A 27,219-nucleotide genomic window follows, 5' to 3' on the forward strand; every position below is an offset into this window, starting at 1 on the left:
GTGAGATAACAAAGATGGTTGACCTTTGTATTTATTGCACGGTGAAAACAAGTTAGTGTTACATGTGATTTTAGATCAAATTACATTTTTATTTCCCGCTTTTCCTTTTCAGCATTTTGTCCTGCTGAAAAAACTGTTAGATAAACATTCACCTTCTAAAGTGTTCTAGTAAACAAAAAAAACTTTTATAGTTTTTTTTATGAAGTTTAATATAGTACCAAGTTGTTTAATGTTTGGTTCAGAAATACATTATTATTCTCCACTTTCTGTTTCTTAAATGCTTGAGGTATGCAAACAGTTTTGTATTTAATTTTACTTTGGGGATATTTTGTAAGTACCAGACATGATCATACAGGATTGCAACATGTTTTCACGTAATACTTACTAGTCTTGTTATTACACCAGAGTCAGGCAAGAGGAGGTCTTATCTGGTGATATTGTCATTGCATTGATTGGCTAATATGTGTCCCCCGGTGTACGCTTCTTTTCAAACATTATTTAAAATATGACAGTACGTCTGATTTATGAGAGGTGCTCAAGCTATCTGAAAGTCATCTCCTGTGATGGTGCTGTCTGAATATGTCAGGGTGACTTCGTCTACCCAAATATGAAAATTTTGGCTAGCTGTCTCTGAGAAAGCTGATAGATAAGATTGACTGGGTTTTAAGGAATAAGAAGCTGAAGTGAGTCATTCATTAAGTCATATCACATTAGTCACCGAGTAAAGCCATTTTTCCATTCCTTGAAGAGAAGGAATGCCACTGTGGATGGTCAGGAATACCTGCTTATAAATGGGAACTCGCACTGTGGAGTGGCCTGTGTGTTTCAAACTGCAAGTCACATTTTGGCGAAGGTACAATTTAAATGAGATACATACAGGTGTGTCTTAGCCTCTGTCTGTGAACACTAAAGGACATTGTTTTCATGTCAGTCCTTGTTTAATTCAATTTTTGTTCTTATTTTTAAATGCAAATTTGTTTTTGCTCATTGTTAGGCAAAGCTCAGTGCCTCAGTATAGATATTTTTGCCACCTTATTTGCAAGAATTCTTGGCACTCCTTCAGTTTAAGGTGATTTTCTCCTCCAAATCAGTCACATTTTAATCAGATCACAACTGACTGAAAACCCTAAAACCAGATTTAGAGCATAAATACCAGTACAGTAGTCTTCTTTGCCAGCAACCCACTACATAAATCATAATACAATATTTGCATGTTATAGTTGGCTTCATTGATTTTGACTTCCATGTGAATTTGAAGCTTTTTGTTAGATATATTCTTTTTTTCCTTTAATACAGTTGTATTTTCCTGGAGAAGCTAGCTGGGAAAGCAACAGCCCAAGGCATATCCAATACAGAGCAGCTAATTTCATCCTCTGGATAAAAACAACTAAATGCTCCACTACCCACAAAACACGCAGCCGAGGGGGGCCACAAATCCGCTTTCAAACTGATACCTTTTAGTTCTGCATACTGCACATCCCAGTACTACTTTTCCTACAGCCTGACTGCCTTCTGTCAGAGTAAGCTTTGTGTAATTAAAAACTGGTTTATCTTTACGTTTTATGAACCAGTGTAATACTAGATATAAAAAGTTCATCTAACTTCAGTCATTGAGGCTCTTTATTACATCTGGTTCCCCCATCACAGTTTTGTGTGAGTATTTACTTGAATAATGGAAATAACAAAAAGTCTCTTATTTCTTCCAGAAAAGAGAAATTGATTAGAGTTTAAGGTTTGAAGGCAACAAGACTTCTGTATGAAAAGAAAAAAAATGTGAAAAAGTAAAGCCAAAGGTTCAGAAAGTGGCAATACACATTAACAGTCTTCTTTCTTGCAGGCATGTTTTGTCCTGTAGTCTGCAGGACTGCCACCTCTTCCTCCTACTTGAAAGTTTCTTTGAAATATTAGTAATATAGGGATATGTAGAAAGAGAGGCAATGACACAATGTGAAAGGCTTTTAATGTCATTACAGGTCCTGATCTGAACTCGGTAGTCAATGGCAATCAACCCAGAGCTGTGAACATCAATGTGTTTTTTTCACACAGTTGTCATTGCATTAGCTACATGTTGTTGCAGTGCCATTACAGCTGCATTTCTAGATGTCAGATGCAGTAAACAAGCCTATAAACAGGCTTTTGACTTTTTACACAGGGTTTAAGGCTTAGGTAACATGTTTGTGTTGCAAATGTTTGGTGTTGCGGAAGATGTCAAATCTTTCTGTCAGCTAAAGGCTGTTGCCCTCACGTCGCAGCTGGTAGACTATTGTGGATAAGCACTGTTGCTTTGATGTTTCAGTGCAGAATCAGGTGGCCTAGCTTAAAGTGCTGACCTAAGACCTTTCAGATGTATTTGGATAAGCAGATTTGGGAGCAACTGCATAATTAGGGTAATGGCTGAGACAGTACTTGCAGCCTGCTATGATGTGCAGCTGGGTGATACCCAGTTGGTCTGGAAGAGGATATTTGCCTTTCCCTCATGCTCCCAGACCTCTAGCTGCTTGGACACTTATTAGTGCTAAGGAGTTCAAGAAAACCTCAAGAGTTTTGACCCATGTAACTTTCTGAGAGTGGGTGCTCTTCAGACGGCAAGGTTTTAAAGAGAAGTTTCTCTAAAGAGAAAGTTCTCTGCCATGGGTGTCACACACCAGTGCATTCTGTGTCGTTCTCCAGCTAGCCCAGTGGACTCTATAGGACACTGAATCATGTCAGGAAAGTATTGTATAACTGAATAAGCTGCAAAAAAATTCCGCAGATGGAAGAATGGAATCCATGTGAAAGAAAGCATCTTTGATTCTTTTGGGGTACTTATATTTAGTCTTTCACTTTATTTGAAAAAGTGCCAGATTTTACAGGAAACAAAATACTGAAGGCTGGCAGTCATGACAGTAAGAATCTGGGATACTAATAACCAAATGGGTGCTATAAAGGACTAGTTTTAGCACTGTATAAGCTTTAATCTGTGTGGGTTTGGCTTTATTGAAAGGATGAAGGGAACACTATTTCTGTTCCTCCTCATTGCCTTTGTCTTTTGATTCCATCCTCAATGTTATTACCACTGCATTTGATCTAAGATAATTTTTCATCTTGGGAATTTCTGTATTTTGAGCCAGTGTGAGTATAGTTTGGGTTGAGAGTTTGCAGTTTTGTGGTGGAGAGTTAAGCTGTTCTTGCTTCCTTCAGCATAATTGCACAGGTCTGCAATAACTCTGCAACTCCTACACTACCAGTAAATTCTCACTTACAATTTTATAGTTGCTTAAATTAGCAGAAGTTATTCACAGAATGTTATTTTCAATAAATATAGCAAAATGGAACTTCAGACATTTGAGAGTAATGTTTTTCCCCATAAACCATGTTGTGTGCATATATAAATGATAACGATCATTATAATGTACTTTCTCTCCTAAACTTCTTAAATGTTACCTGGTGGAAAGACACATAAAGGTGAGGTATTTTGTGTATTTGTTACCAAACATTGCTTTTATAGTAATTTTCTTCTCAGGTTTAATTCTGAGCTAACAAGCCATATAGGCGTCATTGTCAAAACCAGATAATTTCTTAATGCAGTTTTTTGCATAGTTGAAATTTTATAACTAACATCAAGTGAAAATTTATTTTTAAAAACACATTTTTGAAAGCAGGCTGTTTGTTCAGACTAAAACTTGAAAGTTGATTAATTTGTAATGTGGCCAAACACTAACACTTGTTTTTTTCCACCCTAAAAAAACTTCATAAATCATCTCATTACCAAAAGGCTGCCTGCCTTTATATGTTATCAGGGAAAAATGCTACAACAGGTCTAACGACAGGCCCATTGTACTTAGAAAGTAATCACAGTGACCTTAAGAAATGGTAACAGTCCCTCCAACAAGTCATTGCTAAATGGTTGTGATAGGGTGGATCAGAGTGTTAGAGGACCATTCTCGATCAATACCCCTTTCCAGAAAATCAGGGAGAAACAGTGGTTTAGATGTCATTGTTTCAGTCTGATACTTTACAGCATGCATGTTAAGTGTTTCTACAACTGTTTTTTTATGTACCCTTTTCAAGGGATGTTAGCACACATGCAATGAAGAAATTTGGTTTGAGTCTTTAGATCTCTACTTCCATATTGGCTACTGAAAGAAGCGCATCAAGTGGCTCAAGAAAGTCTTATTCTGAAAACTGATTTTTTCCCAAGACACAGAAAGTTAACCAGATTTCAAAATAAAAGATCACATTAGGTATTTTTCTTAATTTTTCCGACATTTCAAACACGCAGCTGTTACAGGATGAGACCTGGTATTTTGAAACAAGTACTTAGTATTGTCCACAACTTATATTTTAGGAGATCCTGTAGCTTTCTAAAACCTGAGTTCTTGCACAGATTAGGATTTTTTCAGGGTAAGTCTCTAGCCTTTGCGCTGTTGGTGACAATTTTGAAACGATGACCTGAGAGGGAACTTCAAAGACTGAAAAACACAGTACCATACCCTGGAAGTATGGTATTCTGATTCCTTTCAAATATTTGTTCTCATTTGTTTCGAAGGTAAGGCAGGCCAGAAGGGGAGAGGAGAAAAAAGGTTGTGACATGGATTTTCAGGTATCAAACAGTCTAATGAATAGACTCTGATTTATCCATGGGATGTATTTCCACTGTGTAAGCCCAACAACATCTTTTGTTCTGTGCGTTTTGGAGTTGACGGTTCCAGAGGCAAGCACAGCTCTGCCACCTGGACTCTGTCGTGGGCTACAGCCAGGAGGAGTCTCCCCTCTCAGGCAGTGCTGCTGCAAGACCGCGTTCCTCTGACCTTGGAGTCTGCTCTTTGCTTTGAGAGGTGCCATTTCAGAAGCCTTAGCCCACATTTTTGTCTTGTGCCCTGTGCCAGTTAGAACAACTGAACTAGAAGCTGACAGTGTAACTTCAGCTTACACCCCTGTGTAAATACTTTGTCACAGTTGACATCTGCATTCACCCAGAGCTTTTTGTGTCCTGCTGGCATGGTTGCATCACTGAGCCAGCTTGCTTGAAGCTAGCTTAGTTATCTCTACATAAACAGCTGTTTCTTGCATGAGGATAATAGCTTGCAAATCAAAAGCTGTGCAACCTGTAGATTATAAGATGCACTGAACATCTTCATTCCCTATAATTGAATCCTATCCTTGCTGTGCTTTGAAAGATAGTAAAGTGCCTACAAAGTACACGCACAGGTAGTGCATCTTAGTGGCAGATATAGTAGGAATGCATTGAAGGCACTAATCTGCTCTTTCAATGTGACCCATGGACAGCGGGGCAGGTTGTTGCTGGAACATTGTCTCCTCAGCATTGTTCGTGCTTTGGCTCTCTTCATCTGCACATGTTCAAGGTTTCACAGCTAGTGAGGCAAACGGATTCAGCACTTTCTTCACTTCTTCTGAATCTTTTAAGGTCAGCTCTTCATAATTAGTTATAAATTCATGGACATCACTGTTTTCAGGGTAGCCATTGTGAATTTCAATTGCTTCTCTGTGAAACATTGCAAGAGTAAGTCCTCATCAATTTTAGTTTCTGTCCCTAGTAGCAGCAGAGACTTGGTTCACCTGATTCTGTTTTCCTTGTCGTTTCCTACCAAAGTAGTACCAGTCAATGGACTGATCTGAAAGTCTTGGAAACTAGTAAAGATGGGATTGATTTTTTTAATTATATATCAAAACAATATATATCTGCACTTGTGAGGGCTTAACAATACCAGTCCGGAACCAGTCTTTGATGTATGAATGTATATAATATACTGGAATTTCCAGGTAGCATTCTCATTGTTGTATGGCAAGATATGCTGTGTTAGTTTGTTTAATTAATTAAAATGCATATAAATATTTTTACGCTGCATGTTTGTCATTTAAACAGCATCAAGTTGCATAAGCTCAGGATATTTTTCTGCGTTATCTGGAAGCAGGATGTGTAAGCAGGTGGGCACCTGTTTACCTGGTACCATATTTGCATGCAGAGCCACCTGTGAGACTTCCTATGCTTAACTTCTACAGCATCTTACACCATCCCAAATCTGACTAGAGGTTAGCCTGAAGCTGTATTTATTTCATTTTTGCACATAAGCCATCCTTTGAGAGAGATCAAAAAGCTCTTTCAGAAGGAGCCGTAGGGGCCTATGAAACAGTGTCTCTCTCCATTTCTGCAGCAATGACCTCTTATGTAGAGAACAGTGGTACGTAATTCTTTTCGAACGAGGGCTTAACTTAAAATATCACAAAGCTTTGGGGCCTTGAGGACCCCCTCTGTTAGGCATAGCTGGTAGCATCTGTGACGCCTCCCCCTTTCCCCCAGCAAGGGACACACATGAGGACAAAGATGGGTGCAGTACGTTGCAACATGAAGTGAGGCAGCACATTTTAGCTAAGCATCAGCTCACTACCCTCCTGTTTCAGCACGGGTGAGGAAAGGAGGCTGGTGGTGCCGGGCATCCTCCTTTTCACCAGCAGAGCCTGGTAAACTCTTTTCCTTGGGGCAGCCGTGGACCCTGGTTACCATGGTGACAGGGATGAACCTGACACTTGAAAGCACAGCTCGGGGAATCACATTTTCAGTTCATAATCAAATGCAATTTTTCTTTTTAATAATGCTACTCTAAAAAGCTGTAATTTAGAGTCCTGGAAGCAACAGCTTACATGTACCCAAACCCTAGTGAATTTCTAGCATGCCTTCACCTCCCAGAAGCTGTAGTCCAGGAGAGAAGCTCTTTGGAAGATGTAGAGAAGGGAGAATTGTGGGGATTCCTTTCCCAGTAAATGTACCTCCAGCTTTCAGCCTGAAAAAGAAAAATCTTAAAGAGAGGCTGGTGGTATACCAAACTGACTCACATGCAGAAATGTGTAAGATCTCATGAATCGTGTGCATAGTTTTCTGGAACAAGTTGCACATCCCATCTCCCCCATCCCTGCAAAAGCACATTCAAGTGTTTTCATCAAACAGAATCAGCTGACACTTTTTTTTTTTTTTTTACATAATTAAGCTAAAAGGGGTTACGGATCTTCTCTCTCTGAACTCAAATTTATTAATTAACTTTCAGACTTCTAAAAATTTCCTTAATTGCACAATGATTATCATTCTAGCAAAACAGTAACTAAACTGATGGAGATGGAATGATCTTTCTGGGCAGATGATTAAAACACAGGGCAGACCAGTCTAAAAGAAAACATTCATCAGAGAATTTCACTAAGTTTCTCAACAAGCCCTTTTCTCAGGTGGTAGACTGACATATCTCCAGAGCTGGCTGGAACTCCAGTTTCTTTTGATGTTATCCTGATGTTACCTTGCTGAACTCATTCAGACATCATTCCTTTTTTTAATTAAAAGTTTTTGAATGCCACATAACAAAGGTGCAGAACAGATTATCTTGAGCAGAGCTATTTTGAATATCAAGCTATGCAGCAATAACACCAGTTTGTGAGAATTCAAAGATCTGCCATAAACAGAAATTAACATTCAAAGAAAATGCAGTGTAATAAAATAGCAGCTTTAATAATGCATAAAACAGAGTTTCTTCCCTTGCTCACACAAAGGAAACCCAGCATAAAGTGCTGTGAATGTTAAGAGAGTCAAATGGTATGGTAAGAAGGTTACGTATAAAATCTTGTTCAAAACCTCTGATTTAAAAGCTGTCTTTTAGAAGGCTGGCTGTCTCTAAATGGTACCATACAAGCAGCCCTGCGAAATCCTACCAGAATTTTCTGCTTGAATAATTTTGTTTGGATGAGCGAGTAGAATATCATTATCTTGATTCCAACACCATCTCCTTAGGAAGGTATAGGTGAATAGATTTTGTGCTGAGTCTCATAAATTCTCTGACAATTTTGCAAGGCTGTGTGTAAATTCTGAACCACAGAAGGAAGGAGGAGACAGGAAAGCAATATGTGCCGTGACTGGATTCCTTATGCCATGGTACACTTTAAGAATTAAGTATGAATATTATGCATACACCCAATTTTAGAAGTGGGTGTTGGATTTGTAGGTGTATTTGATTAAAAACATGATAAAAAAATTTAGAGGAATTAAGTACATCAGGAAATTGTGAGAATAAGATGGACTCTACCTTAGCAACTCTTTAGAATTTTACTGTCCCTGTGAGCCTTAGCAATCCTAGTCTAATTTAGTGCCATTCACAATGGAACTTCATGCTGTTGATCATGGGAAGTCAACTGATTGAATATTGTCCTTAAGTATCTATGAAAACAAGGAAAATTACTTCTTATATTGTGACTATTATTGGCAGTGTGCAGAGCCAGAATCACTGGATCAAGTTATTTTATGAACTTTGTGAATGGGACTGTGGAATATGATTGCTGTTACTGTTCATTAGTTCAGAAGAAAGGCAAGTGGATAAGTTGCTAAATCCGGTGTTCTCCTCCCAGTCTAGCTCATGAATCTTCTGTGTATTCTTACAGGGGGGAAAAATGTAGTTAACTCTCTGTTTCAGATCAGAAACTCTTCTTGCAATTTTTATGCAAGATGAGTTTGCATTGGTTGAAAACTGTAGGATTGTCTCTTCTTAGACTTACAGGGTCAAATTCTGAAAAATATAGTAATATGCAAGGATATTGTAAAAATTAACACTTAACTATAGGTCTGTTAGAGTAAGGCTGGCCAAAGGAATTAATAGCCAATAGAGAGTCCATTTTCATATGATCATCGTTCTGTTACCATGCAAGGTTCTTTTTCAAATCGATAAATTACCTTTTAATACAGTCTGCCATTCAAGACATAAGAAAGGATTGCAAGACTAGACTACTAAAAAGGAATGTTAGGAATTAGTAAAGCAGGTGTTTCTATAACTTAAACAATTTTAGACCATTTTACCTTGTTTAGAAATATGCAGTAGTTAACTCTGGTTATCAAAATAATTCAATTTTTAACTACTGTATCTCTCCAATTGAGAGAGAAGGATGTTGCGGGAGACCGCGTCAAAGGCTTACAGAAGTCAAGATAGATGACATCAGTAGCTCTTCCCTTGTCCACTGATGGAGTCACTCCATCATAGAATGCCACTAGGTTGGTTGGGCAAGATTTGCCCTTGGTGAAGCCTTGGTTAGTTGAGTTGCTCTGTTTGGCAAAACCAGCAGTTCAGCCTATAGAAAAGCCACTTCAGAGAAAGAAAAATCCTGACAGTCTTGTAGTCTAGAGGATAGAGAGAGCAAATTCTCAGTCTCAGCAGAATTTCTCTTGCTGCTGTAGTCCTTGTGCCATCAGCAACCAGGAGACACTGACTTAAACACGTAAGTTTAACATATAGGTACAAGGTTTCTGTGGTTTTGTCCTTTAGTGATGTATGTGTAAGCTCACACATGCTTATTACAATACACTTTGAGCTATCAAAATTAAAAAACAAGTGATATGAAATACTTTCAAATTCATAAGTTTCATTAAATGATTCTATGCTACATTCAATAGCTTCCTCAAAATAATATATTTTATTGCATACAATGCGCATACACATAAATAATAGATGACTGTGATTTATATCTGTAATTGCTTTCATATAGTCTCCAAATGTAACATTTAGTCTAGAGAATGCATATATTATCTGTTGCTGGAAACATGCCTATAATAATCCTGGCTTCATTTAAGTCAAAAGCAATTTTTCTGTTGATACTGGGGAGAGGGGCATTTTGCCCATAGATTTTAGCATTTTGGATATAGGAAACTCAACCAATGGTTATACACTTGCTTAGTTAGTCTATGACTTTTCAATATAATTTTCTTCACTAATTTAGGACTCTGTGGTACATTTCTAGTGGGCACCAGCTTTTATCTCATAAGCAGCATTGAAGTTCATGGAATGAGTTACTGTCTCTTACTTCAAACCCCTTAGTGTAAGGAAACCAGAATAAATGGATAAGCAGTTGATACCTTCCTGGCTTTCCACTGTTGTTCTAAAAAAGGGGCAGAGAGCTTCATTTTGAACAGTTACTGGTGATCCAAACTCAATCATTTCTTACAGAATATATAATAAAACACCAGTGCCTACGTCAGGCAAATAAGTAAACTCCCTGTCCTGGTTTCAACTGGGATAGAGTTAATTGTCTTCCTAGTAGCTGGTACAGTGCTATGTTTTGAGTTCATTATGTGAAGAATGTTGATAACACTGATGTTTTCAGTTGTTGCTCAGTACTGTTTAGACTAAGTCAAGGATTTTTCAGCTTCTCATGCCCAGCCAGCGAGAAAGCTGGAGGGGCACAAGAAGTTGGCACAGGACACAGCCAGGGCACCTGACCCAAACTGGCCAACAGGGTATTCCATACCATGGGACGTTCCATCTAGTATAGGAACTGGGAAGTGGGGGCGGGGAATCGCCGCTGGGGGACTGGCTGGGTGTCGGTCAGGGGGTGGTGAGCAATTGCACTGCGCATCATTTGTACATTCCAATCCTTTTATTGTTACTGTTGTCGTTGTATTAGTGTTATCATTATTAGTTTCTTCTTTTCTGTTCTATTAAACCCTTCTTATCTCAACCCACGGGTTTTGCTTCTTTTCCCGATTTTCTCCCCCATCCCACTAGGTGGGGGGAAGTGAGTGAGCGGCTGCGTGGTGCTTAGTTGCTGGCTGGGGTTAAACCATGACACTCCCTCCGTCACATTTCCTTCAGATTTTCTGAGAAGTGCATAGTTGTTTCTCTAAGCTAACTTTTGTGAATGAAGTAACATTGTGAGTGGCCAAGCAATGATTTTAAACATGACTCTGAGAAGCACCTATACTGCAGCTTGCTCTATCAAGCAGTAAGGGTACTATCTTTCTCCAGGAAAGTGTGAGACAGGTCTTTCATTCTTTCCTCTCTACTCTCTCATCTCTCACTAATACTCCTGTGAAAATACCCCCATCCTGATCAAGGCTCAAAGCTTGTGCTTTTGGATGTATTTTTGAGACTTCAACTTTTGAAGTGCATCTTCAGGTCAGATCCAGTCCTTGTGATTCGTATTTTGAAATCTCTCAAAGACCTGGTCCTGAATCTCCATCCACGCAACTAAATCTCTTGCTCAAGCCTTAGTTATTTTGTAGCTTGATCAGTTCTTACCTTTGCTAGGTCAGAGCTACCCAGCTGCGCTCACATAGTACTCATGGCAATTCCAGACACAGCAACTATCCTACTCCTGCATGCTCCCCTCTTTACCCTTCCCACGTCCTTGCTGTTTCTCAGTACCCCATACAGCAAACATGAGGTGTTTTTTTCCCATTGGCATATAAAGCCATTTATATTTTAACTTTGATTGGTCTTTTGACTCTACTGATTGGCCTTTTGGCTTTACTGCTTATCAAATGTTCATTCGTATTTGTCACATCCAGCCCAGCTGATAGTAGACTGGGAGCTGATTCATTTTAAGTATCGAGAATCTTGAACACCTTCTTCTTCCAGTTCTACCTCAAAAGTCATCCCCCTTGTTTCCTGTTAGACAGCATCATATGCGTATCTGGCATTAATTCTAGCTTGTGTGTGAGTATGTGTTGTGTGTATGCAGCTACACATGCACGCATCATTTACCTGATCCTGACTCTTAGCCCTGGACACCTCAACAACACGTATAATACAAACAAAATATATAGGATTGAGTCCACACAGGTTATGTATGCAAGTGTGTATACAGGCATGTATTTACACGAAGGAAGAAGCATTTAGTATTTCTCAGCAGATAGAGTTCAAGCTGTTGGGGAGAGAGATAATTATGATGATGAAGTCTTATGAGGATGATTAAGTTTTATGATTAAAGCACTGCCAGATCTCTCACTGTCTGCCTAGCTCTCGCATGGGTGTCTGGAAGGGAGCACGTTCCCAACTCAGAAGGTTGTTCTGAGGGCAAGTTGTCAGTAAGTGGTTCAGATACTGCTGAGGTGGAGGTTACAGAAACAAGTAATAAAGAGTGATTTTAAACAACAGCATGATCCTTCCCTCAAAAGATAATATGGGTTCCTGCACATGGAACCTGAATAGAAGCAGTCTGAGTAACATAGTTAAAGTATTAGATACCAATTATCCCTGGTACTGACTACGTTGGCTTTCTGAAAGGCCTGTGGAGCAGATTTTCAGGGGAGTGGTAGTCCTTCTCTGGAGTGGCTTCACCTCGGTTTTCGTTCTGCTTGTTTTGGTGGTCTGTTGAGAAGCATCTTAGTTTCAGAGTAACAGATATTTTCTGTGTAATGACATAGGCATGATGATACCAACAGCTTGTAACTACTCCACATGCAGCTGCTGTGAGGGGAGAGAGGTTAAGTGGCACCTGCTGCATGCCAGGTGGGGAGTGAGAGAAGAAGGGTCAGCGCGAGAGCGAGTGTACGTACCCACCCCTGCCTCGTGAGCAAGCAAAAGGCAAAGTGCTAAGCCACAGCCTTAGAAAGTAAGAACTAGAGAACTGAAAAGCCGTTTCCTATTTTACAAGTAAACACCTCATGGGATTTTACCCGTGGCTGAAACCTATTTATATTTTTTGATATTTTTGCCAGGCTGGAAAACCCCGTGATCCTGATGCTTTGTACGCCAGGCTGTGATGCAAAGAGGTGCAGACTGAATGGCTATGCTCTTTCATATATATTCTGTTTTCCTCTCTGCTGTAACCTGTGGCCTCAGCCCACTCAGCTGTGTTATGGAGTGGTTTCGCCTCTGTGTAGAATAGCGATATTTTTTATTATTATTTTATTTTTTTCAGGGCCTATAAACAGAAATAAAACTACAGCTGACTTTAGGCTTGGCTTTGTGAATGACCTTATTTGGAGAATCAAAATTCCCAGTACAATGCCGGGCAGATGCTGTAAGGTGAATTAATACACAAAGGTGGACTGAAACTGGGTGAAGGAGAGAAGGACTAGAGTTTAGGGTGCCAGTTGCGGCTTGGAAGAGAGAGTGTAATTTACTGTTTGTGAGTTAACGTAATCTCACTAGTCAATGTTAAATATTCCGTATTTAATATCTGAAAAAATAACATTAAATGAAGTAATGGTGATTTAGTTGATAGATTGTCTCTGCTTTGTCTTCTGCTTTGTAATACAGTAACCTGTTTGGAAATCCAGATGCATATATGCTTCTGTATACAGGAAGTTATGTGTATATATATTTATATATTTGCACCTGTATACACACATACATAGTCATATACTTGGTGTTGCATATGTATGGGATATAGATTGAAATTTGTAGCGTGTCTATGTACATATGTGTAGATGTATAAACACATGATGCATGTATCTATGTTCTGGCTACTGTATTAAAACACACACATATTTGGAAATTATCACCAATTATGATTCCTTGTTTCTAGTGCTTACACATTTAAGCAACTTCTTTTTTGATTAATTTAGCAGCAGCAACAGAAGAACCTGAGGTGATTCCGGATCCAGCTAAGCAAACAGATCGAGTGGTGAAAATAGCAGGAATAAGTGCTGGAATTCTGGTATTCATCCTACTTCTCCTTGTTGTCATATTGATCGTCAAAAAAAGGTAAGAAAATGATCTGTGCTGATCCCTCTTTTTTTCCTCCATATCGAACAATAATGAAATGGGCATTTTTTACAGGTCTTTTAAAAAAAAAAATTCAGGACCAGTAGCTCTCCTCAGTTTTTGGATGAGTTCTTTGTGTTTCCTGTTGGTTTTGCTGTGATTCTTATGACGGATTTGAAGAGAGGATTTCTTTATATTTGGGATCCAATAGCTATACATTTTCTCATACTTATTTACAAGTAGTTTTAAGTTGCAGTTGGAGGAGTGTACAGAATATTAAAATGGGTGGAATTGAAATTCGTGGAGCCTTTTTTTTTTAAAGCAAAGAACAAAAGAATAACTTACTGTACTTTTCATGTTGTAATCACCTAATGAATTTGATTTTCTATATGCAGCTCTAATGAGTTATTTGTATCTGTATGTTATCCAGCTTGCAAAATAATGTAATTTTATACCTCTATTTATGCTCTTGTAAACCTGGAGTTTTTTCTTAAAAGTCATACCACATCACTGTAAAATTATCTAGCAAGTCCTTAGTGCATGAAATTGTTTAAAAGTGTATTAATTTGAATGAATTTTTATTTTTTTCAGTGCTTTCTTAGACAGTAAGCAATATCGCCATCTTCTGGCATAGTACAATGCTAACTCTGCATCCAAATGCTCCTACCTATTGTAAATTGTGCTACCCTATTCCTCGGTCAGTTTTTAAAAGTCTCGACTTCCCAGTAGTTGCAACTCTTTTAACCTGGCATAAAAGTTCGTAATATGGCTCTATAAATCCGTAGTTATAGCATAGGAACCAATTCCTCTCTTTCTGTGCACCCCCTCCCTGGCGGGTCCCCTTCACAGGACATAAGCTGATTTTTCTTGGGTAGAACAAGACCTTTATCTTCCAGTGGTGTGTGCATTGCATTCCCTTGCCTTTTGCAGAAGTCTTAATGAAAAGTATATTTGTAAATGTTGCAAATGCTCCTCTGAAATGCAAGTTGCTATTATTTTTAAAGATTAAGAAAAAAATTAAAACTGTACCTAAGATCATTCTATATGTTATAATTTCTGGTTTGCATTAGATTTTTTTAATTTATTGCCTCTTTACAATTATCCCTGGAGATATATAACTTGGAGAAGAAACGTCTGCATTAGAAACATTAGGTATGCTTATAGTGTTCTGTGTTAGTTAGCTACATATGTGACTTTTCCCAAAAGTGCTTTTACTTTTCTCTGTTGTTTACCTCTGTGGTTGAGAATTAACACATATGCAAAAGGTCCAGCTCATCATATGCAAAAACAGTCAACCAATTTTATTTACACAACTTTCGAAAAACAAAAAAATAGTTGTTTTTAAGCTTTCAGGAAGAAATCTCTATTTTATAGCTTTATTGCAAGGTATGTGCTAGGGAGTATCATCTTCTCAGTGCCTGTTGCAGCGGTCCCCTTATGTATAATAGAAGACTCTGTGTGTGTGCATGTGTGTGTGAGAGAGAGAGATTGTCTACCACTATATATTGTCAGTCACTTCCAGATGGGATTGACTAGTTTTGCAGGTAACAAAAAAAATAAGCTTTAAATTCAATGTGTTCATTTTTCCTATCCTTTTTACCTCTTGCATTCAGAGTCCTTTTAGACTTGTACTTTCCCTGTTAAATTGTTTGATAAGTTAATCACATCCGAGAAATGATATTTTTAAATTTCCCCCTTTTTCCCCTTCCCTTTTCTGAACCTGTGAAGTCAGTATCCTCTTAGGAAAGATACTTGATCATCATTCTAAAGCACATAACATTTCTAAACTCCTGTGCCGTTTTGTATTCAAAATAGGTGAGAAATTAACCTGTTTAATGAATCTTTAATGTTTGACAATTTTTCATCATGATAGTTTAATTGGTTTTCTATCGTGTATGTTATAGGTGTGCCATTCCGTCCCCAACCCTGCTTAGGGAAAGTGGGCAGGGTTTTTTTAATACCAGCTTTAGTCAAGGTCTCTTACAAAAAGCATAGAAAGCCTTTGTATACCTGAGTTAATTCAGCCCATCTAGTGAATCAGGGTAATCCACATAATGAAGCCAGAAACAGCTGTAAAAACCCTGACACATTCACACGTACATAAACACACTTCACTTAGTTGTGGTGGGACTGAAAACTGATCGGTTTAAATCATCTTCTGTAGTGTACATATTCAGTGATCCATTATGTAGTATCCCTTTTGGTACCTGAATTGACCACAGCTTATTACATGGAAAAGTCAATAAAACAATGGTTTCTGCATTTTCATTGGTTTATTAAGTCGTATGCACAGCCATCGCTATCTCAATCTGATTAAATGCAGCATTACATTTTATTGAAAGATGGAGTATTAAGCAGTTTTGTTCATGAGCTTGAGATGTTTTAGGCTTTGCCTGATCATTTTGTACAAATTGGTTTGAAGTTTTCCCGAATGAAGCTCTTAACAGCTCTCACAGAGTTTTACTGGAGTAATCAAACCAACTAAGAAAAGGGATACTGCATCTTTAACAAGCAATGCCATTTTTATTTTCTAAGTCATTGTTGGACTATTTCCAAATGTCCTTCATTTCCTTCCATTTGTTTACCTTCCATATTTTTAATGCTTAGCATGACTACATCAGCATTTCCAATTACAAGATTTTAAAATAGAAAACATATGTTTGCATTCAGGAAATGTGTGGTATATATGTCAGTACACACATATCTGTTGTAAACGTGCATTCTTTAAAATGTGTGTACTCATATAGCTACATATAGTACGCATACAAACATATACGTATACACCTGTGTACCGATAAAGATGTTAAAATGAATGACATGAAATTTGTTTTCTGATTAAATGTATTTATTAATGCAATCTTTAGTTTTTGTAACTGAAAAGTAAAAAGCATATTTACTGCACAAGATTTGTACACAGCTGTTCATTCGTCATGACATCTAGGTGGTGATCGTTATATTATGCTGAATTGCATGTTGAAAATACACAATCCATTTAATTTTCAAATTTTTTGGCAATAAATGAAATCTCAGCATGTAATTTTCTCAAGTGGTCTTTCTAAAAAACAAATCATTTTTATATGCTAGTGTATTTTTTTTTTAATTGCATGGCAAAGTAAGGCTAGTTTGTGCATGAGCAACTTGAAATGCTAACCAAAGAAACATGAATTTTTCAATTTTTTTTTAAGCGCACATTTCTCTGCTTTATTGAATGTGACAGAGTCACGCTTTTCATTCACCATTGCTTCTCTTTTTCCACTGTCTGTGATTTGCTTGCCAGGAGGAGCTACTATTCTTACTCCTACTATCTGTAAGTAGAATACGGGTGACTTACTATTTTACATGTTTTAAAGATGCAGTATCCCTTTTTAAAAAAGAAAACCAGTCTCTATAATTTTCCTGAAGTTTTATTGGTAGTTACCTTTCTTTATTCTCAGGCTTGAAAAATTGCTTGTATCATTGTTCCTGTTACTCTTACCCTGTTTTTTTTTTAAAGGGATATTGTATTTCTAACTGTATATTGAGACTTTTGCTTCTTGCTACAGTTTTTCCCATAACTATCATTTTAGTTTATTGTAATCATAATTTAATTTGCATTATGATTCACAGCAACACATCACACTAAGGAAAAAAAATCTCTTTTCCCATTTCCTAGCTAGAGAACTGTGCTTGTAAATCACAAATTGTTCTTTCTTAGCGTATCAGTTAGCAGGAGTGCACCACTTTTCCTACGCAGATTGTAGGCAGATGCCAGACCTTTATAAATAGGTCTCTGCCCTACCAATGGCAGAGCAACACATCTACCTCTGCAGTACCAACCTTTTTTTCAGAAATATTTTTTGTGAAGTGGTCTGCATCTATTGCTTGTGAGGTGCTTTGCATACACATTTTAAAATGTGGATCTGACTATAGGTCATAGGGTTTGCATGAAGTTTTGCCTCACTGAAGCAAAGCTGACTTTTTTTATACCTGTAGACCAAATTAGTTTTTGTGAGGGCTGCAGCAGTTTTGGCTGTGATTGAGCAAAGCAGTTACACACATTCTTAATTTTAAATAAATGCGTAAAGCCCTTGACTTCAGAGGGGATCTGAGAATGCACTCAAGTGCTTTGATGAACCCGTAGTGTCTGATAATGATGCTCTTCCACATTTTTAAGCAGATTAGTTGACTTCTTTAAACAAACTTAAAAATAAAAAAAAGCTAAGCTGGCTTAGCTAACTGCCATTCTCCAGTTTATTGTGACAAATTATAATTTCCTCGTTAAATAACAATTGCTTCCGCTCGAGATAATTCACCGCACAGTTTCATCCTATGATGGAGCACTTTTCCCCTCCAGCTCCCACTGAAACACCCACCTGCGCAGGTTCACCCAACTGAATCCTTTAGCAGATAATGAGAATCATTTACACTTTCTGTCAGCCTCGAGTACTTCAACCGTGATTTGCTTAACTATCGTGAAGCATAGATTGCATGTGCCTTTAGCCAAGTGAAGGAAGCAAAAAAGGAAAGGAAAAACACGTCAAACCCCGAGGGAGCCAGGAGCTGTTGAACAATAAAGCTGTCCTCCTATTTCCCAGCAGCTTTGGGTTGCAGCTCTACAACACAATAGGCCTTTTTAGGAGTTGAAGCAGAGCATACGAATTAGAAAGTAGCTACTCTAATAAGCTAATAACTTGAAAGCCTTAATAGCTGTTGATTTATTTAGCGTAGTTAGCAAGTTTTGTTACGAAGTGGTACTTCAAAGAAGGGCTTAATATAGTCGGGATGAGATGTAATAGTCTTTTTGTTCCATTTCTGAGGTGGCATTAGAAAAAGGCAATCTTCAGTGTATATAGAGACTATCTGAAAGGCTTTGAAACTTAAAAAACCAGTCTGAACTAGAAAAGCCAGTTTTGTGAAAGCTTTGATAGTATCGGGAACCCAGTTATAATGCTCAAGCAGTTTCACCTCTGAAGTTCTGATGGTCTTCATTTGTTCAACCAGAGTATCATTTAAACCAATTTTTCTTAAGTAAATAGGAATGCGTGGAGTAAATGTATAAAATAAAGCATTCTAGAGGGGACATCCAACTGTAACTGGTTCTTTAGTTTTCACTGAACAACTGATACACACAGCACCCCCATGTACACCACAAGGGTTTGATGGAAAAATGAAAGGCTGAGAGACCACCTTTGGGATTTTTGTAGTGAGGGGGTTATTGAGTAGTCATTTTCCAACTAGTCTATCTGTAAATGGGGGAAAGAAAAGAAGGTGGGGACAAAATAAGGAGATGAGTCTGATAGGTGGGAGAATCTTTGTTATTCTCAGGAGTGCTTTGCCCATCTGTATCCTACTTTGTGGCCCCTTACTGTGAGCAAAGACTATTAACATAAGAAACAGTCCTCTTAACATTTTCTTAAATATGCAAAAACATGAAGTGCTTCCTTCCCCAGAGGGTGGTGTGGGTCCTTTCTGGTGGATGTGCCCAGGATTTAACAAGTAAATGGGTGGATAATTTACACTAATATTCTCTTTGTCTACTGATAGAGTGCGGCACAGAATATTAAAAGTTATCAGAGAATAGAGGAAGAGCAGGCAGTCCTTTTAGGCAGAGAAATGTAAGATAAATACAGTCTAAACAGTTAACAGTATATTTGATGATACTTTATGCAGAAAAAGTTTGTGAAGCTAAGCTGTGTTTTAAACACATATTTTGAAGAACCCAGGTTTTTTGGCGATGATTGTATCTCTCCCACGTGGTGTCAGATTTATCCAAATAAGCAGGTTGGCTACGTGTTATACCGCAGTCACAGCTTCAGATGAAAACAAGGAGATTTCAGAACAGTGTGCTGTACGTCACAGGTTCCTGCAGAACCAAGGTGCACTTCATGCTGCTCTGCATACTTCCTACTACTGCAGATATATGCTTTAAGAGTAGTAGGCTTTAAGTGATAATTAAAATATATTATCTGCTTCCATCTGACTTCTGGCGACAGTCAAAATCACTTCCAGTTCTTCATCAAAAGGAAAGAATTGAGATATATTTCTGAAGTGTGCACTTTAAGGACGTTGGCTGTTAATTTGAGGGCTTTAGTTGTACAGATTAGGTTGCAGTTTAACTGCAGATACATTTAGAGTGCAAGACTGTTAATGTCAAAATTTAAGTTGTTCCCAAACTGCATGAAAGGGTAGAGTGGTGAGGGGGGGTTGGTTTGTTTTTTAAAGAACCAAAGTTCAGTATCAGGGACAAAGTGTGGTATCATGTTGTATCTTGTGTACTGAATGGGAAGAAAAACTTCTAGCATAAAAGCAAATATGAATCCATATCGAATAATTATGTTTCTTTTGTTATTTCATAGGGGTTTTTTTGACTAACAAAGTAATTTAGAAGGTTAAATGATTTCTTCCTAACAAGGCGAGCAAGGGGAATGAATTATCCATTTATAAAATCAAAACACAGATTTAAATGGAGATGGTTGATAAAACTGCATGCACAGATGCTTCTTATTTATCATTTCAGTTAAAATGTAATTATATTCTCTAATTTGTTTATATTAGTATAATTGCTGCACAGGAAAAAAAAATATTACCAGGGTACAGAAGTTAGCACTTGAATTACAGCATTTGTGTGTGTACAGAAAACACATGATCGTGGTTCTTTCATAGCAGCGTGCATAGTTTTATCAATTTCATGCTGGAAAAGTTGTACACAGGAAGATCAGCCAAACTTTTCAGTCACTCAGGATTATATATAATGATTACTGTAGACATCAGTGTTCATCAAATATTAAGGTGGTTTGGGTTTTTTTTTTTGGCTGGGCAGCAAACTTGCCAAGAAGCGCAAGGATGCCATGGGGACCACCCGCCAGGAGATGACACACATGGTGAATGCGATGGATAGGAGTTACGCTGACCAAAGCACCCTGCATGCAGAGGATCCCCTTTCAATCACGTTTATGGACTCTCATAACTTCAGCCCCAGATGTAAGTACAACAGCGATAGATACTCTGGAGTGTAGGTGAATATAGAAACACAGAAAAAAATTCTACTTTTTTAAGGAAAATTGTTGTAAGCTCCAGGTTTTCTAGGGACACTGGTAAACCCAAAGGTTGAGTAGGGATGTTTGTATGTTATCCTTATTGGTACGTGGCCAATTATTTAAATATTTACATGTACTTTCAGTATGCATTGATACTTGTTCCAGGAAAAATATTATGCTTCTAGAATATCTCAATTAAAATCTGAAATTGAGTTTGCCCCCATGAGGATATTTAATACCAGCATGTTAAATATTACTGCGTAACTCCATGTCTGTAATGAATAATAATGTGAGGTCCAAATTAATTTCTTTCTTTTGGCAGTAAGGACATTATAACAGAAGGAAACTGACAATTTTCCTTGCTGTTTGTGAAGTTTAGGAACAAGCTTGTTAATGTATCTGCAAATTTGCTCTATATTCATATTCCTTTTTTGTATACTTGCCAACTGTCTGGTTTTGACAAAGTTTGGCAGTTTGGGTTTCTGACAGTTAAGTGTCTAGGTTATAGCTACCACTGTCCAGCACACCTGCCTCCCAGCATCTGCACTACGCCTTGCACAAAAGCAAGATACTCCACTGGCAGACTCAATACCTCAAAAGTAGTGTGTAAATTACCTAAGGGACATAATTCTGCCATGGAGCTGGCAGGAACCTCACCTTACAGTCACATGGGCTTGTGGCTTGGCTTTAAACAGATCTGAGCAGCCTGAGCTGCTTCTGAATTGCCATCTTTTGGGAATGGCACTCCACCTCCCTTCTCTTGCCTCCCATAGTGCTTACTATGCTTGAGCAAAATACATCCCTTAAGGCTCTTAAGTTCTTTTCTGATTGTTGTAAGGGAAATGGATTTTGGAGGAGGGATTATTGCTCAGTTTATTGAAGCTTACCAAACTGCAGAGTGCTAACATTTTAAGTGTCTCATAACCAGTTATAAATGGGAGTTTAGTATCAGACTGTGAGTTTTTCTACACAGTTTTGGCTGGAACTGTTGGAAAATTCTCCCAAGTTTGATGTCTTATTGGAACTGAAATCTGTGGAGGCAGGTTTGCAAAGAGAGTTTGATTTGGACTAAGTTATGGTGGATCCCAGGCAAAGTATCCATCAGGAACCTACATGGCTATTAGTGAGCCAGGGCTGCCAGGCACTTGGGCAGCCTTCCAGATGGACTAACGTGACACCAAGAGCCCATGAGCCCCAGCCACCACAGCTGTCCTGGCTGGTTGGCAAAGAAGTTTGGCATCACTGTTTTCCAGTGTCCTAGGTATGTGATTTTTGGGGGTGTTGGAGGATGCAGTTCTCCTGACCATCGTCTGTGCTGAGGCAAAGAATCTTCCAAGCTTCAGGGGTTTCCTCCTATGCAACAAACATTTAGGCAGATTGCTTGAGAACTTGAGCTCAGTTTTGTCACAGATCTGTTGGTATTTTAAATTTTTGTTCCAGATTGGAACAAAACCAAATTCTGGATTCCGCCATTTCTGTCTGAAACAGTGCATTTGTCTCTGCACAGTTCTAGTTGTGATAACAAAGGATAAAATTCTATGACTTTTGTTCAAACATCTGCATCTGTGTATCTGTGATTTTCCTGTACTCATTAAGAGCAATATCGTTGGCATTGCACACAAAAAAAGCTATTAACTGTAAATATGTATATAATTTTTTAAAATTACCTGCAAGACTTTAAAGAAATACCATTTTATTTTGAGATGAGCTATTCAAGTAGTACATGAGAGGATGGGTTTAAAAGGAAAGGAGTTGGTTCTATGAAAGTGAACCTTTATTGTGAAGCAAAAGAACAATAGTGAAGGAGGAGCCCTTTCAAAAACTAAATTGCATGTAATGTCTTCTTTATTTCATTTCAGTAAGAATCTCTTTGGCTTTGTCATTACATTTCCAAAGTCCAGAATCACTGCCTTTCATTCCTCTTTTATTCAGGATGCTTTCTGAAACTCTGTATTCATTCTGATTTTCTGCTGTAACAAAATTAATGGGGTTTAGTTATCACTTGGTTATACTCTGAAGTACATTGTTTTTATTCTTAACAATACACAAATTGAGGGTAATGTATTTCTTCATGAGCTTTGTTTTCCTACAGTGCCCAATGATCCACTTGTGCCGACAGCTGTGTTAGGTGAGGACCCTAGTCCTTCATTATCCATTCCTGCATGAGTTTCGTCTCCTTGCATGGTTGAATGTTGAAACAGCTTGTTTTATGTAAAAGATAGCTATGCTGTTGTCAGAAAATAACTCTACACTCAGTTTACCAATTCAGAATTAAACTGACACTGCTTTTAGAATAAAAATTATTTTATGTTCTCATTAAGAAGTTATTCCTAGTCAGTGCTAACTGAAAAATAAATGAGGAAATAGGTAAATGGAAAATAGTAAAACTTTTCTCCCCAGAGCATTCAAACTGACTTCCAATGAACTGGCATGGGAAACTAGAACTCTATTAAGAGATATACAAAAATAAAATTCAGATCCATATTAGTATTACTTGGCACCCAAAGCTCAATTTTCTAAGTAACAAGAATGATATGAAAAATAAAAAAGGGAAAAACCTCTGTAATATCCAAGACGAAACAACAGCTTTGTAAGTTCTGTACAAAAATTCCTGTATACCTATATTAAAAAGTTTTTCAACTTTGTACTTACTTTAAAAAGAACAACAGATGTTGGGAGTGGCCACTGCTTATTTCTATGTCACATCTAACACTGAATGCATGTTTTAGAGGTTTTTTTAAAAATACAAAGATAAAAGTATAAGTTGTACCCGAGTTCTTGGTTTGATAAACACAATGTGCGATACTGAGTTTCAGTCAGTTGCTGAGGTTATTTTAGGATAGAAGAAAAATATCAGGAAGTGGATATGAATATAAACTGAAGTTGAAAATTCATTTCCTAGAAGTAAAGCTTAAAGGGACCTGGAGGCAATTTAATCCCTCCTCTGTTTTGAGATGGGACATTATACATATAATATAGACTCTTTCTGGCAATTGATTGTCTACTGTGTTTTAAAAATTTGTAGTGAAGAGAATTCTGCTCTTGCAGTGGCATGTTCCAGTGCCTTGCTCCTCCTAAATAAAAATAAAATTCAGATCCATATTAGTATTATTTGGGACCCAAAGCTCAATTTTCTGAGCATTAGTTACTACTAACTGGGTGTTACTACTGAGTACTATTGCTGCTCACCCTCATTTTTTCCTAACTAGACTAAATCTTCATTGCTGTGGATTGAGCCATTTCCTTTTGAGAGACTCATAGAAAATATGGAGAAGTGACACACTCTTGTCCTTTTAAAACAGTCTTTTACCCATTGAAAGGCTCACGTGTCCTCAATTTTCTCTCTTCAGTTGAGTTAAACCCAGTTCTTTCACCCATCATCAGGTAGCTGATGTTTTCTAAACTTGTTATCATTCTTTTCCTCTGAACACTTTCCAACTCATAGGTCAAATTTTTTAATTGTGGTACCCCAAATCTGGTACAGTTCTTAGAAGAAGTCTCAATGCTGAGCTGAGTGGAATAGGTACCCCCATGACCTGCTTGTAGTGTTTCTGCTACCTGAACTGTATTTTGTCATTTTTTATTGTGCTCATGTTGCTGACTTGTATTGAGTTACCTGCTGAAATCCCAGTTATCATTACCCAGCCCGTTACTCCATTTTGTAGTTATACATTTGACTTCCCCTTCCTACACACAGTATGTTGCATTCACTGTTTAATTCGCCTTGTTGATTTTTGCATTGTCTCCCAAATAATCAAGATAAGTTTGAAATCTGATCCTGTACTTGTGAAGTGCTTGTGGTGCCTTACCACCCAGTGCCCTCTGCCCATACTGTCAGGGTATTTTCTATCCCATTATGCAAGTTGTGGGTGAAAATATTGATAAAAAGTATACCCAGGAGGAGCCTTTGCAGATCTTCATGTGAAGTGTCCTCTGAGACTGACAGCAAATGGCTATTTGTGAGTAGTCTTTGGTCTTTGTCAAGCTGGGTATACTCGCCATGTGGGAGATTTATCAAACCATATTCTGCCTATTTCCTTTTGATAATGTTGCAAATGCCGATCTTTTCACTACAGTAGTCTCTGAGAAAGTTTATAACCATCAGAGCAGTTAGATGCTGGAGCCTTCCACTTTGGGCCCAAGGAAACCTAACCATGTGGTTTAAGAATTTTATGAGGGGTGGTGAAATAACACCATTGCCTGAAAGAGCAAAGGGGTAGACTCAGTAATTCTGAATATTTCCCAAAATTAGATCAATGGACTTACAGAAAATGAGTCTTTTCCTGAAATTCTTCTAAGATCTTCTTGTATCTTTTAGCTTTATTTCAGGCACTAACAAGCTACATAGATACTATTTGGTCATAGTTGTCAAGCTATTCCTAATAGCTCATTTAGGCTATAAGCATATTCCAAAGGTCAATGTGTTGCCACTGCATTGTGGCAGACACAGACAAAGGCAGCTGTGAACAGCGAGGACAAGGGCTTAGTTGAAGAACAGTTTAATAGTCCCTGTCTGCATTTCCATCTACTGTAATAGTGTTTGGGGCATGATAGTCTCCTGGTATAAGCGAAGCAATGTTAGTTGGAAGTGGTAGTATTTTTCATTGTATGGACTGAAATAGTGGAGAGAAGTAGACAAGATTTTGGGCACACCATGTAGAAGGGGTTGGATACCCATAAGCTTGTTCCTTTGGAACTAGATCATTTGGCCTACTCCAACTCCATGTAACCCTTGCTTGGCCCAGCATCACAAAACAGTTTTTCTCTGTTTTATTTAGAGATGAGCAAAATTTTATGGGCTCTAAATTATAGAACGTGTTATTTTATATGAAGCTCTTATTACTCTGTAGCTGCACTAGGTTTCTTTTTCTTCATGTATAGGTTATTAATGCTACTCTCCATTCTGTGTACATTATCACTAAGTTAGTATGACAATTTTGCTTTTCTCAAGTCCCTATCATTACATTGATGGCATAATAATGTGGCCCTTATATTTTTAAAATGGCTTTCATTGTTGCCTATTGTGAAGCTTTAACAACTTTTAATGTCATTTTCTTTTAGTCATTTTCTAATATAGTCCTGAAATAAATTTCTTATGTTCTGTTCACTCATTGTTTTTTGCTGCTTCAATGGGTTAAAGTGCCTATTACTGGTAAGTACACTGCAAGGAATGGGGAGAACTGCAAATCCTGAGGTGGTTTGAAATGTGTATGATTTAATATGGGTAACACTACAATAAAAAGTGACTGCTGCATGTCACTCGCATTATTAGGCAGTTTGGTGAGGCATAAATGTACTGAAATTAGCAACTTCAAAGACAGTTCAAAGAATTGAGTTTCTTACTAGGAGATCTCATTTCAGAAGGCATTAACGGGGTTTGCATTTTGGTGGAATTGCAGAAAATCCAACCCTTGGGGTGTTCATGTTTTTCCTGGAGTGTTTTACTTCCTAATCTGGGTCCTTTGCAAGGAAAATGGTAAACTGATTTCAGAGAAGTGTAGGGGGGGTTGGCTACCCACTTCTCATTTTGGTAACTACTTTCCAAAAAGGTTTCAATTATAATTTTTCTTCCTCTGTAAATTCATTTGAACTAGTGATTGCTCATTTAAAAAAAAAAACCAAAACCAAAAAAACTACAACAACCTATTTCACAGAAGGGATCAACAAAATGTGATCACTTCATGCAGCTTTGACGTAGTTTTGATAAGAGGGTTGGTGCAGCATGGGGCATTAGAGAAGACTTCTTTGTTTATACAGAGCAAAAACTGTGGCTGGAATCAGCACACTCAACCGTTTCATTTCACTACTAAAATACCTGAGTTAAAATGACCAGTCTGAAGTGCTGATTCATCTTCCCAAATGGAGGTGGTGTTCTGAAGCGGTAGCATAATTGCTTCTCTTTTTTACTGGGATCTCAATTTAGTGTTTGTTGGCTTTAGACAAATGATGTGCTGATACCACTACAGAGTTATTCTAATTTATTGTTTAAGGTGTAGTATTGCTGTTGATACATATTAGCCATTAAAAAAGTTACTTTGGGTGATAGAGGCTGGAGTTTCCAAGTACAGTAGTGTCATAAAGTTTTGTAGCTTCAAAAAAATGCCCTTCAGACATCTTTATTGCAGGATGAAGGATTGCAAACTTTTGTATGTGTTTGCAGTTAAATTCTTTTATGTACTTTGGAGTATTTATGTGCTGGAGCGTAAGTGCTTTGCGTTCTCAGAAATTACACACGTTTTTGAAGGAAGAGGTTGAAAATAGATGCTGATATGTATAGCAGAAGGTGTTATTGCCCCACAGGTACCTAATACATTGATTTCTTGTGAATACAGATGAAAATCACAGTGCGACAGCAGAGTCAAGCCGGCTCCTGGATGTCCCTCGTTACCTCTGTGAAGGCACAGAATCCCCGTACCAGACTGGGCAGCTGCACCCTGCCATCAGGGTGGCAGATCTCCTGCAGCATATTAACTTAATGAAGACCTCTGACAGCTATGGATTTAAAGAGGAGTATGAGGTGAGATCTTCAGTGGTGGGTTTTTGCTAGGAAAAATCCCTTTGAAAGGGGAAACCTTTTGTTTGCATTGCATTGCAAAAGGGTGTGACTAAATGTCATGGGTTTAAGTGAAAAACAGATAAAGATAAGCAAGCATGAGATTCCTATATATGTAACCCAAAAGTGAAATAGTGAATGGAGTCCAGTGGTTTGAGCCTTTACAAGTGCTTGGAAAAAAAACTATGTATGTTCC

General features: G+C 37.9%; 1 protein-coding gene across 12 annotated transcripts in view; it reads left to right on the top strand.

Moving 5' to 3' along the window:
* Positions 1-27,219, top strand: part of PTPRK (protein tyrosine phosphatase receptor type K) — a 418,390-nt gene that overhangs the window by 367,362 nt on the left and 23,809 nt on the right. For 2 of the 12 annotated variants that reach the window (XM_069787395.1, XM_069787397.1), the window contains exons 14-19: positions 13,316-13,454; positions 14,565-14,606; positions 16,732-16,761; positions 20,254-20,414; positions 22,563-22,598; positions 26,803-26,987. In XM_069787395.1, the coding sequence (XP_069643496.1) occupies positions 13,316-13,454; positions 14,565-14,606; positions 16,732-16,761; positions 20,254-20,414; positions 22,563-22,598; positions 26,803-26,987 (593 nt within the window). Of the gene's footprint in view, positions 1-13,315; positions 13,455-14,564; positions 14,607-16,731; positions 16,762-20,253; positions 20,415-22,562; positions 22,599-25,610; positions 26,765-26,802; positions 26,988-27,219 lie in introns of those variants that run through there. The other 10 variants (XM_069787399.1, XM_069787406.1, XM_069787401.1 and 7 more) reach the window with 8 other exon arrangements.

The sequence above is a fragment of the Haliaeetus albicilla genome, chromosome 7, assembly GCF_947461875.1.
Source record: "Haliaeetus albicilla chromosome 7, bHalAlb1.1, whole genome shotgun sequence".
NCBI lineage: Eukaryota > Metazoa > Chordata > Aves > Accipitriformes > Accipitridae > Haliaeetus > Haliaeetus albicilla.